This window comes from Meles meles, chromosome 10 (assembly GCF_922984935.1).
Source record: "Meles meles chromosome 10, mMelMel3.1 paternal haplotype, whole genome shotgun sequence".
Classification (NCBI taxonomy): Eukaryota; Metazoa; Chordata; class Mammalia; order Carnivora; family Mustelidae; genus Meles; species Meles meles.
The window spans coordinates 17,824,007-17,836,749 of record NC_060075.1 but is presented as its reverse complement, the minus strand read 5'-3'; the positions used below and the strand labels follow the sequence as shown (position 1 = coordinate 17,836,749).

General features: G+C 40.5%; 1 protein-coding gene across 2 annotated transcripts in view; it reads left to right on the top strand.

The window, feature by feature from the left end:
* Positions 1 to 12,743, top strand: part of NUP205 (nucleoporin 205) — an 82,853-nt gene that overhangs the window by 64,804 nt on the left and 5,306 nt on the right. For both annotated transcript variants that reach the window (XM_046021222.1, XM_046021223.1), the window contains 4 exons: positions 1,403 to 1,529; positions 7,159 to 7,235; positions 9,609 to 9,737; positions 9,967 to 10,093. In XM_046021222.1, coding sequence (XP_045877178.1) covers positions 1,403 to 1,529; positions 7,159 to 7,235; positions 9,609 to 9,737; positions 9,967 to 10,093 — 460 coding nt within the window. The remainder of the gene's footprint in view (positions 1 to 1,402; positions 1,530 to 7,158; positions 7,236 to 9,608; positions 9,738 to 9,966; positions 10,094 to 12,743) is intronic.

Genomic DNA, 12,743 nt, shown 5'->3' with positions numbered 1-12,743 from the left:
TCTTAATGGTTTGTCTTTCTCCCAATCTCATTTTGTTTTATTTTTTTCCGTCCCTACCCCCCAGGACCCCCCTGCCCTGCCTCTCAAATTCCTCATATCAGAGAGATCATATGATAATTATCTTTCTCTGATTGACTTATTTCACTTAGCATTAATACCCTCCAATTCCATCCATGTTGTTGCAAATGGCAAGATTTCGGTTTTTTGATGGCTGCATAGTATTCCATTATATATATATATATATACATTTCACATACATATATATATGTATATATATATGTGTGTGTGTATGTATATATATATATATATATACACACACCACATCTTTTTCCATTCATATGTTGATGGACATCTAGGCTCTTCCCATGATTTGGCTATTGTGGACATTGCTGCTATAAACATTCTGGTGCATGTGTCCCTTCAGATCACTACATTTGTATCTTTAGGATAAATACCCAGTAGTGCGATTGCTGGGTCCTAGGGTAGCTCTATTACCAACTTTTTGAGGAACCTCTACACTGTTTTCCAGAGTGGCTGCACCAGCCTGCATTCCCACCAACAGTATAGGAGGATTCCCCTTTCTCTAAGCATCCAACTCTTGATCTCAGCTCTGGTCTTCATCTCACTATTTTGAGTTCAAGCCCCACACTGGGACCCAGCATGGAGCCTACATTTAAAAAAAAGAAAAAAAAAATTGCAGAGTTCTATGTCCAACACTTACAGGCTAAAGCCAGGAATCTGAATAAAAAATAAAAGGGGGCACAGTTCCTGAGTGATTCAGATGTTTGGCTTGTTTTGACATAGTTCAGCCTTCAAGGTATTTATGATCTAGTTGAGAAGACATCACATGTAAAAATAATTGGATTCCTCCATGAAAGTATGCTTGAAAATGCCACGGTGGAAGGGCAGAGTTTAGAGGTCAAGATCTTTATCCTATTCGTATTATATGAAAAGGAGAATTTAACAAAAGCTTTTATGTGATTGTTTCCATGTCAGGCTAGTCAGATTTTCATAGAGCAACTTAAATTCAGGGAGTCACTTTTATCCCCACTCATTCTAAATTCCTATTCCAGTTCCATTTAGATAAAAATAAAATAAAAGTAATAGTTTTCATATAGTAGTTGTAAGTTATATTATACTTTTCTACCCTAGCCTCTAAGTACAGTAATTTCTAAAAGCTGAAATCATCTTTGGTTTTCTTGTGCATTTTAGGTAAATGTTTGCTTCTTGAGGAAGTAAACTGTATAAATGCAGAAGACAGTCACTTATATTACGTTCACTGTGATTCATGACATCAAAGTTGGTGCTTCAGCTTTACTAAAAAGATGAATTACAGATGTAGAACAAATGTGCTCGTCTTGACCTCCCTTTTTTCCGTTTCTTCTCCCTTGGCCCGACTCAGGTGCTGCAGTTTCTCATTTCCCATTCGGATACCATCCAAGCGATCCTGCGCTGTCAGGACGTGAGCGCTGGCTCCTTGCAGGAACTGGCTCTGCTGACAGGAATTATAAGTAAAGCAGCCCTTCCTGGTGAGTTGAGTATATTGAACGGACTTTGAATAATTCTCTACAGACTGACGTACACGTCATAGAATGAGGTTTTTATGGCTTTGCAGTACATAGGACTTACTGAAATTGGTACTAACAGAGTTAACTGCTTTTTTTTTTTTTTAAGATTTTATTTATTTATTTGACAGACAGAGATCACAAGTAGGCAGAGAGAGAGGGAAGCAGGCTCCCCGCTGAGCAGAGAGCCCGATGCGGGACTCAATCCCAGGACCCCGAGATCATGACCTGAGCCGAAGGCAGCAGCTTAACCCACTGAGCCACCCAGGCGCCCCAACTGCTTTTTTTTTAATTAGTAAGTTTATATGTATAAGGATGATATATGATCATATCAAAAAATTCAGAAAGTTCAAGAAAATAATTAATACTCAAAACCTCACTGCCTAAAAAGTACCAAGTGTTTTTTTTCAGTCTTTGTGCTGCTGAAGCAAGCACAGAATCACCACATGTTAACATTTGGTGAGTGGCTTCTCAGACATTGATCTTTGTATATGCACGTACAGGAGAGACAGGTACATCCTGAGGTGACTTACGAGAACAAGATTACCTCTTACGTGCAGTTTTAGAAAGCTATTTATTTTTGGGGTGCCTGGATGGCTCAGTAGTTAAGCATTTGCCTTTGTCTTAGATTGTGGTCCCTGAGGTCCTGGGATTGAGCCCCAGGTCAGGCTCTCTCTCTCTCACTGTGTCTCTCTGTCAAATAAATAAAATCTTTAAAAAAAAAAGAAACTATTTGATTTTACATGAACTTAACAGGTTAAAGAATTAATTGAAGAGAATCTGAAAACATTGCTGAAATCCAGACAAGTGTTTCTTCACTCTGAGAGCATAAGAGCTATTAGGTCTTTTTTTTTTTAATTGGAGAGAGAGTGAGAGCGAGGGAGAGCAAGGGAGCGCTAGTGAGCAGGGGGAGGGGCAAGGAGACTGCACTAAGCACGGAGCTGGTGCTGAGGCCTATTGCCCGGGCTAGATCTCAGGACCCGGAGTCGGACGCTTAACCAGCCAAGCCACACAGGCGTCCCTATCTCCTGGTATTTTTAATTTGTACTGAGGTCCCTTCCCCCAAGAAAAAGTATATTATGCTCCCTGAATTCTCTAATGTTGATGAATGTCTAAAAGTTGCCTTTATTCATGAATGATGGCATGGCTGATTATGATTTTATTTACCTCAGAACTTGTAGCTCTTATTTACTAAGCATAATGTGCCAAGTATTTATTTTAAACATTTCGTATATTTATTTATTCCTCACAACAGCCTGACTAGATAGAACTATTATTTTCCACATTTTACAAATGAGGAAACTGAGGCACAAAGAGGTTGCCTCTCTGTTCTAAATCCAAAGTCATATGGATAGTACTGGTGGTGTGGTTTCCCAGCCGGTATGGCTTCTGAGCCCATGCAATGAACTCGTAGGCTATACTGCCTCCATTTTGAACCTGCTGCCAAGTCTGAGGACAGCCTGTGATTCTACCCCACCAACCCCAATATGTTTTTCTCTCCATGGGGTAGCAGTGCTTGGGCCCTTTGTACTGGGAGAGGAAGAGTGTTCGGCCGGGCGGAGTGCAGTGCCTGGGGAAGCACTGGGAGCGAGCCCCTGCTTATTCGTAGGAGAGCACAGCTTCCACTCCACGCAGTCGTGGTGTATCTCTGTCCTGTGGGCTTGTTAGGCTCATTTCCCCAGCTCGTCCCATGTCTTCAGATGAAACCAGTCAGGTCATCCTTCTTACCTGTAAGGTCCCACGGTGCTTTGTAATGGTTCTCCTCCTAACGGGTTTCCTTCATTTCTCTAGGCCTTGCCTAAGCCTAATTACTCTAAAAGATTTCTCTGCAAACTGAAGAGTCTCCATGAGAATTTGCAAGAGGTTTTGGTTTATCTTCTTTCTTTCACTGCATCTGAGGAGTGGAATAAGGGTCATGAAGCTGAATCGTGCTACTTACTTCACCAGAATTTTCTCTTATTTTTGTCCTTTGCCATCACCATTTTTCAGTGATTATGGCCTAAGTCCTCCCACCGCTACCCCCATTTGGCAAATTTCATTCATTTTGTAGGTTGATGACTGGAAAGACATTCCTTATTTTTTTACATTTTATTTATTTGAGAGAGAGAGCAGGAGGGAGAGGTAGAGAGAGAGGGGGAAGCAGATTCCTCACTGAGCAGGCAGCCTGATGTGGGACTTGATCCCAGGACCCTGGGATCATGACCTAAGCCTAAGGCAGAGGCTTTAACCGACTGAGCCACCCAGGTGCCCCAACAGGAGGGACATTCTATGATGCTGCTTCATTCTATGATGCTACTTCATTCAGCACCAAAAGTGCTGAGTTAGGTTAAAGAGAATTTATTAAATCCTCTGGTAAGATCATTTTAATTCATGAAGTCTCCTGTCATTAATTTTTTTAAATGCCTAGAATTTTTGTATTTTGCTTAATAGCATCATTTGACCCTGTTAGGGTATTAAGATTGTATTCAGAAAAGCAGGTTTTTTTTTTTTTTTTAACATGCTGATGATAAATTCAAACAAAATAAAAGAACAGAGTGAAAATACCGTGACTGGCAGTTCCTGTTCTCTAAAAGGAATCAGTTATCAATTTATTTTTCTAGACATTTCTATGCATATGGTTAAAACTGCCACCTCCCTACACAAATGAAATCATACTATACACACTGCTCTGTAACTTCTTTTTTCTAGATCTTTTCTCATCATCGCATAGAGTTCCTACCTCATTTTTAAAAATTGGCTGCATAAGGAAAAAAAAAATTGGCTGCATAATTCTCCAGTTATGAGAGCTAACCAGATCTTTATTGTTTAACCATACCCCTGTAACATGTTGAATGTTCCCAGTCTTTTTTTTAATTTCCCAGAAGTGTGGCATTTAATAACTGTGTGTGTCTATTTGTACACATATGTGTTTTTGTAGATTTGAGCTGGTAGGCTTGATAAATTTCTGACAGTGCTTGGTCTGAAAATACATATACTTAAAACTTTTTTTTTTAAAAAGATTTTATTTATTTATTTGACAGAGAGAAGGATCACAAGTAGGCAGAGAGGCAGGCAGAGAGAGAGGGGGAAGCAGGCTCCCTGCTGAGCAGAGAGCCCAATGCAGGGCTCAATCCCAGGACCCCGAGATCATGACCTGAGCCAAATGCAGAGGCTTTAACCCACTGAGCCACCCAGGTGCCCCAAAACTCTTTTGAAGATAATGCCAAATACCCTCCCAAATTCTTTTCAACAAACATTTAACAATTTTAACTCCTATCAACCCTACTCTGCAGTTTAACCCTTGATGCCATATTATTTTGTATTCTCCCATAATTTTGCTATATATATTTTTTATCTTAAATGCTCCCGTTAAATTATAAGCCCATTTAAAACTGTGTCCCCGGGGCGCCTGGGTGGCTCAGTGGGTTAAGCCGCTGCCTTCGGCTCAGGTCATGATCTCAGGGTCCTGGGATCGAGTCCCGCATCGGTCTCTCTGCTCAGCAGCGAGCCTGCTTCCCTCTCTCTCTCTCTGCCTGCCTCTCTGTCTACTTGTGATCTCTCTCTGTCAAATAAATAAATAAAATCTTTAAAAATAAAAAAAATAAAACTGTATCCCCTATATTGCCTCACCTTATCTTGGGTATGTCAACCTCCTCAAATATTTGCCAGCAGGTTAATTTTTTCCTATGACCCACAAATATTCTAGAAAGTGTTTTGGAGTTGAGACCGATACAAATGGTACATAGAGCACTCAATTGATACTTAGTAGAAGGGTCTTACAGAAACTGAGAATGGATAGTCTTTTTTTTTTAAAGATTTTTATTTTATTTTATTTTTAAAGATTTCATTTATTTGAGAGAGAGAGAGAGAGAGCACCAGAGTGGGGAGTGTCAGAGGGAGAAAGAGGCTCCCCACCTAGTGGGGAGCATGATGTGGGACTTGATCCTGGGACTCAGGGTCATGACCTGAGTGGAAGGCAGACATTTAACCGACTGAGCCACCCAAGTGCCCCTAAGATTTTATTTTATTTTTTAAAAGAGTTTATTTATTTATTTGACAGACAGAGATCACAAGTAGGCAGAGAGGCAGGCAGAGAGTGAGAGGGAAGCAGGCTCCCTGCTGAGCAGAGAGCCCAATTTGGGGCTTGATCCCAGGACCCTGAGATTATGACCTGAGCCGAAGGCAGGGGCTTTAACCCACTGAGCCACCCAGGCACCCCTAAGATTTGATTTTTAAGTAATCTCTATACCCAGTGTGGGGCTCGAACTCACAACCTCAAGATCAAGAGTTGTGTGCTCCACTGACTGAGCCAGCCAGGCACCCTAAGTAGTCTTTTTAAACAGAGGCAGCAGGTGGAAAAAAAGAACTGGGGAATAGCAACACATGTTGCAGAGATCAGAAAGTTTGAGGATAAAGAGGAAAAAGCCTGCATTCCATGATAGGGTTAGACACACAATCCAGCTTTTTAGGGGTAGGATGAGAAAAGAAGGTCTTAAAGTTGTAAGCAGCAAATGTGGGAAAAATATTTCAAGAATTTGATATTAACCAGGTTTTTGCTTGTCTTTGTTTTGTTTTGGAGTACAAAGGAGACCTGGACATATTTTCAAATAGTGAGGAAAAATCCTCTGTGGCAGGATAGATTTTGGTAAGCTGGGAAAGAAGGGGATTCTGGGAGCAGACTGGCAGAGGAGTAAAGGTGGGAAGGGATAGAGAATGAGGCACACGTGAGGTATAGCGAGCGAGCGTGTGTATTTTCTGTAGGTTTGTGTGAGGTCATGGGCTGAAAAGTCCAGAAAGAGGAGGTCTTGTCATTGTGAGTAGCAAAGGATAAGGTTCTGGGTTATATGCTCTGGAGTGTATGCTTGGAAGTTAGGCCTGAATTAAAGGGATTGTGCAAATAGAAAGTTAGGGTGACTGGGACAGGTGCAGGTGATCCTCAGCGTGACGACAGCGATGGAACAAAGCAGAAGCCAGCGTTGGTGGTATAGTGGTTAGCATAGCTGCCTTCCAAAGCAGAAGCCAGTGTGGGTTTGCTTGGAGGCCTCGATAGAAATAAAGGGTTTTTTCCTGATAGCTTTTTTTTTTCCCTCATAGTTTTTTTCCTATGAGAGGTTGATCACTTTGATTTAAGAATTTTGTAGTAAGTCTAAACAGAAGCTGAATGGGAACTTTTTTATGTATATGCAAACTGTACTTTGCTTAAGGGAAATGAAAAAAAATCAAATGATACGGTACCTAGGAGAGTTAAATGAAAAAGGAAATGTATTTCATTATCAGCATTTTATATCCTAAACTCTTTCATGACAAAGTAATTTACTGCTGAGTTTAGAAAATTTTAACTTTTACGGTTATAAATAGTGAGATTTGTGCCAAAACCTTTAAAAAGTATCTTTTAAAATTATGAATTCAATCTAGATTTAAGTTGCATATAAATGAACAAGTGGTGAGCTTCCAGTCTTTGTGAAGTTGTATTTCCCAGAGCTCCTTCATGGCAAGTCTGTGTCTGTTCTTATACAAAGGGAATATAAAATGCTAGAACCACTCTTCCTGGTCTTTTGATATTTTTATTTTGTTGATTATAAAACTGTATTTAAAAGCATTCCATATTTTATAGGTATATTAAATGAACTTGATGTTGATGTAAATGAAGGATCTCTAATGGAGCTACAGGGACATATTGGAAGATTCCAGGTAACTGATTCTGACTTCTTTAAAGAGTAGTTCCTAAAAGACTCACAGCAAAATACAGCAGTCCTCTCATCCGTCTTCCCTGTTCTGCTTCCTGGATTTGGGCAAACCCTCTTGATGGGTTTTGATTGATTTTGTGGTGTATCACAATAATGTGTTTATTTTCCAATTTTAGGAATCATCTGTTGATTTTCCATTGAGGAGGATGAGACCTTAGATCCCTTTTGTCCTTTTCTTCCACTGTATAATATGGGTGTTTCTCACAACACTGTTCCCCCCCCAACTAAAAAGCAACATAATTATATCATAATTTTAATTAGATCAGCACTTGTCATTTATGATTAAGAATGGGTGATAGTTTACTTTTAAGTACAACATTATGTTTTCCCTAGAGTGAGTAGTTGTTTTTTTTTGTTAATTTTTTTTTTAAAGATTTTATTTACTTATTTGGCAGAGAAAGAGAGAGCAAGCACGCACCAGTGAGGGGAGCAGCAGAAGCAGACTCCCCACCGAGCAGGGAGCCTGATGATGTGGGCTCGATCCCAGGACCCTGGGATCATGACCTGAGCTGAAGGCAGATACTTAACTGACTGAGCCACTCCGGCACCCCTATTTGTTTGGTTTTTATATAGTTAGTTCTAATTTATTCACAGGCTGTCTTCCAGTTATGTAATCTCCCTTTAATGTATTCAAACATATTGTCAACTAAGTATGTATTGTCTTTGTGGGAGCCTCCTGGCCTGCTTTGATCCGAAATAGCTTCACTTTTGATTGGCTTCAGAATAATTGTATTTATATATTAGAATTTATATTTCATTGTTTTTGATACGGTTATTTTCTTAACCAGTTCTCTTTCCGTGAACTGTTTTTTCAGGTTTCCAAAAAAAAAAAACCAGTTGCTGTCAGCATTTTTGTGTACAAATTTTTGAGGTATAGATTAGATAAACCTAACTGGTCTCGCTGGGTCCAAGGATGCACACACAGGACGTGTTGAGCCATTATCAAACTCTGGAAAGGGTTGCACTCTCACCAGCAAAACCCAAATACTCTGCTTTTGTTTCCTCTCTCTCTTTTTTTTTTGTCTTCTAATTTTTTTTTGTTGATAGGGAAAAAAGATATTTTTAAATGATATTTCATAAGGTGACCTCTAGAAATGTGTTAGTGCATCTGTTTTGGCAAATATTTTGGCAAAATAAATTTATATTGTCTTTTTAATATGTTTTGCCTTATCCAGTCTCACTATGTAAACTAACATCAGTTTATGTAGGCTATTGTATATCTGTGTATGTCTGTGTACATGGGTTTGTGTGTGAGATACCAGTTTTGTTTTTTTTTTAAGATTTTATTTATCTGACAGATAGAGATCACAAGTAGGCAGAGAGGCAGGCAGAGAGAGAGGAGGAGGCAGGCAGAGAGAGAGGAGGAAGCAGGCCCCCTGCTGAGCAGAGAGCCCGCTGCCGCCGTGGGGCTCGATCCCAGGACCCTAGGATCATAACCTGAGCTGAAGGCAGAGGCTTTAACCCACTGAGCCACCAGGTGCTCCGAGATACCAGCTTTTAAAGTACAAAACATGTTTTTGTTGTCCCCTTATTATGTGCAGAGCACTGTATACAAAATGTAAATATGATTCATTCATTGTCTCAGATAATCCTGACCACAATCTCTTAGAGTAGGATTCGCTGTTTGCACCCTGGGAATGTGAGCATTGAGGTTTGTGGTGGTTGAGTAACGTGTTCATAGGTCACATAGAAAGAGATCGGGTACCTCAACCTCGACCACCAGATAGAAAACCAATTGTGAAAAGCTTATCCTTTCCTTCCAAGAACCTTAGGAAAAATTATATTGTCAGGTGAAAAGTACCAACATTTCAAGCAGATGACATTTTCATTTTATCTGCCAAGGCTCCCTGTGTATTCCCACCCTCTTATGAAGTCCCCAGAAGTGGCCCTAGGAGAGGCAGCCTTTAAAATTGAGCCTTCTTAGACAGAATGGTCATGGACATGCTTGTGACAAAGTTGTCTATTTGCCATCTCATTTTCCTTCTCATTGTTTATCAACTGGTGTTCATTTAATGGGTATCTACCAAGGAATTATTGGTGTGATAACAGAATATTCTTTGGCTAATGCTTATGGGGATTAACTGCTAAAAAAAAAATGGTGTTAATGAGTTGACTGCCGAGCAAATGGCCGTTGCAAAAAGGCTAATTTTAATGGGCTAAAACTTCAGTTGCCTCAGTTGGAAGTAAGAAATCAGGCTCCTTAAAGAGCGATTTTTACTCCCTGATGAGTTTTTCTTTTTAATAGCCCTCAAAGAGAGGTCACTAATTTTAGACATACCCCATTATATATGAATAAAATCTCTTTTCTCTTTCTCAGCGCCAGTGTTTAGGACTTCTAAGCCGCTTTGGGGGCTCTGACAGACTGCGCCAGTTTAAATTTCAAGATGATAATGTGGAGGGAGATCGAGTGAGCAAGAAAGATGAGCTCGAACTGGCCATGCAGCAGGTAAGAGAGGTGGGCATTGTATATCTGTTCTTGAACGTTTGTGTGTTTTCGGAAGCATGTGATAAAAATAACAGATGGGCAGGTGGGAGTGATTTTGCAAATTGATTTAGAACTTTGTTGTAATTTTATAAAATGATCAGTAACTTTGTTCTCCTTCAACTCTGGAGTTCGATGATATTTGGGCATTTGGGGAACTAATATTTTTGTTACGGTTATTCTTCCTTCGTAGATCTGTGCCAATGTCATGGAATACTGCCAGTCACTCATGTTACAGATCTCCCCCACATTTCAACATGCTGTGTGTCTCTTCACCCCCAGCCTGTCCGAAACCATTAACAGAGATGGACCCCGGCAAGGTGAGCCTGTTTCTTTCTTTATGTATTTGAGGATTAAGTTTTCTTCTGTGTTCTGTATTTTTTCTGTATTCTGTAATTAAGACACAATCTAGGTGGCTTCAGTCACAGGCTTTTTCTTTATTTGTAATTAGTGGGAAAAGTTGTAAAAGACTTTAAGGCGGCTCAGGAAGGAGGTAGTGTTGTCAGTCCCATGCACAGGCTAGAGAGCCTGAGAGGACAGAAAGTCAAGATTTTCTGAGGATAAGTTTAGAAAAGCTTTGTGGGGAGAGTATGGTTTTGAATAGTATTTGAGACCCCAAAGAAAGGCTCTAAGATTGGTGAGTAAGCTGGCTGGGTGAGAAATGTACAAATGTAGCACAGTTTATGTGTGAAATCATGTTGAGCCGAGGGGCGCCTGGGTGGCTCAGTGGGTTAAGCCTCTGCCTTCAGCTCAGGTCATGATCTCAGGGTCTCTGGGATCGAGCCCCGTATCGGGCTCTCTGCTTGGCAGGGAGCCTGCTTCCTCCCCTCTCTGGCTGCTGCTCTGCCTACTTGTAATCTCTCTCTCTCTCTCAATCTGTAAAAAAGAAAAAAAAAAAAAAAAAAAGAAATCATTTTGAGCCGAATGCAGTGTCTAAATTGGGTCCTGTAGTATAGCCCCAAATTTCTGTACCACAGCAAAGTAAGATTTAGGTGCTAAGTAGACGCTAAGTAAATGTAGATGACATAGTCTGTGACTTCCCAAGGACATAATGGGCGAGATCTGGAAAGTGAGGGCTATGGGCTGATTAAGGCTGTTATCCCATGGGAGACGTAGAAGACAAAGCCCATTCGGATCTTAGTGGTTCTTGGTAATGGAATGCACTGCTGCTCATTTCCAGAAGCTTTTTGTGTAAGGTTTCTGAACATCGTTTTGTCACATTTTCATCTTCTTCAAGATCTTGCTTTCTCTGAAAATCATGTAAAATATTTAATAGAATGATGTTATGAAAAACACATTAGCTTAACAGCATATAACCACTGTCTCGTGTAAATGGTGCTGAGAACTGTTTGTGTGACTCCATTATAAAGTGTCGAAGGAGGCCCTTTTCTTCTCCCTTGAATCTTAAAACATTTTAAGACAAATTTAACCTTACAACATTTTCTTTCTTTTTTTTTTTTTTAAAGATTTTATTTATTTATTTGACAGAGACCACAAGTAGGCAGAGAGGCAGGCAGAGAGAGAGGAGGAAGCAGGCTCCCCGCTGAGCAGAGAGCCTGACGCGGGGCTCGATCCCAGGAACCCGGGATCACGACCTGAGCCGAAGGCAGAGGCTTTAACCCACTGAGCCACCCAGGCGCCCCACCTTATAACGTTTTCAAATGAAATTGTAGTTTTGTCATCTGTTCTTCAAAAACATCAATTATATGCTAATAATGTATCAGTAGTAATTATTAACAGTTCATTTGGTTTCTTCTCACTTTGAGTCAGTCTTTCACATACGAAGTCATTCTTAGATCTTTAATACTTGATGATGAACTTTATGAAACCTTATATATTGGTCTTCATTTTTCCTCAGACTTTTTAAAGATTTAAAAAGCCTACTTACCTTTGCCAGTTGTAGACACAGGAGTGGATAGTTGTGTGGTGGTTCAAGAACATTCGTTTGTAGAGGGCGGTCTAACCTAGCCGAGAAGAATATAGACTCATGACGAACAGAAGTCCCCGCTCTGTGAGCGACTGTTGATAGGACTTTAGAAAAGCTACTTAGCCTCTTTGTGCCTCAGCCTCCTCATCTATAAAATGAGAGTAACAATAGGCTCTTCTCCAGTGAATTATTAGAGGGGTTAATCATGTTACTCAAACGTGAAGTGCTTTAGAACAGTGTCTGGCCCTTACACTGCCTAAGTGTGACCTAGAATTATTTTCATTCTTACGGGTCGTCACTGGTACTATTTAGTATATGTGCTATTACTTGTGGTTCAGGGTGCTCTCCTGTAGCACTTCTGCTGCCTAGACCACCCACTCTGTCCTGCAGAGTCTGTTTCTGTAGTCAGCCTTGTCGTGAGCCGTCCTCATCTGCCGTTTAAGTCTGCTAGCTTCTGCACACCTTAATATTTTCTAGATATGAGCACGTCAGTTTGCGAGAACTCCTGATAGGCTTTGAAGTACTCCTGTCTGCATTAGACCATTCTCTTTTTGGGTGTTTTCCTACCAGAGTGGGTATCATTTAAATGTTGTCTGGGCACCAGGGTCCCTAATTTCACTAGGAGAAGGCCCTATATTGTAGAGACGTCACATCTTCACTGAAGATGGGAAAGGGAAACCTGGCAACTTAGATGAGTCTGGGATGTCCTGGTTGGTGGCAACGTCCACTGACAAGAAACTTTTCTCTCTCTTCCTCTCCTCATGAAGACCTATGAAATCTGACTTTGAAGCCAAGTTAAGGGAGATAGTGGGGAAAGAAGCAAATGCACATCTCTCCTGCAGTATTCTTGGCAGTTAGAGTCATTAAACAAAGATTATCTCCAAATTGAACTTGAAATCACTAAGGTATTTCCCAAGGGGTCGCTCCATTGTAAGAGGAAATTGCTCTGTTTGTACCAGTCCTTCCAGTTCTTCCCTTCACGAACGACTTTCCCAACTTCTCATGGTTCCCTTGTGCCTTCATCAGAAGCTAGTTGAGTAAAA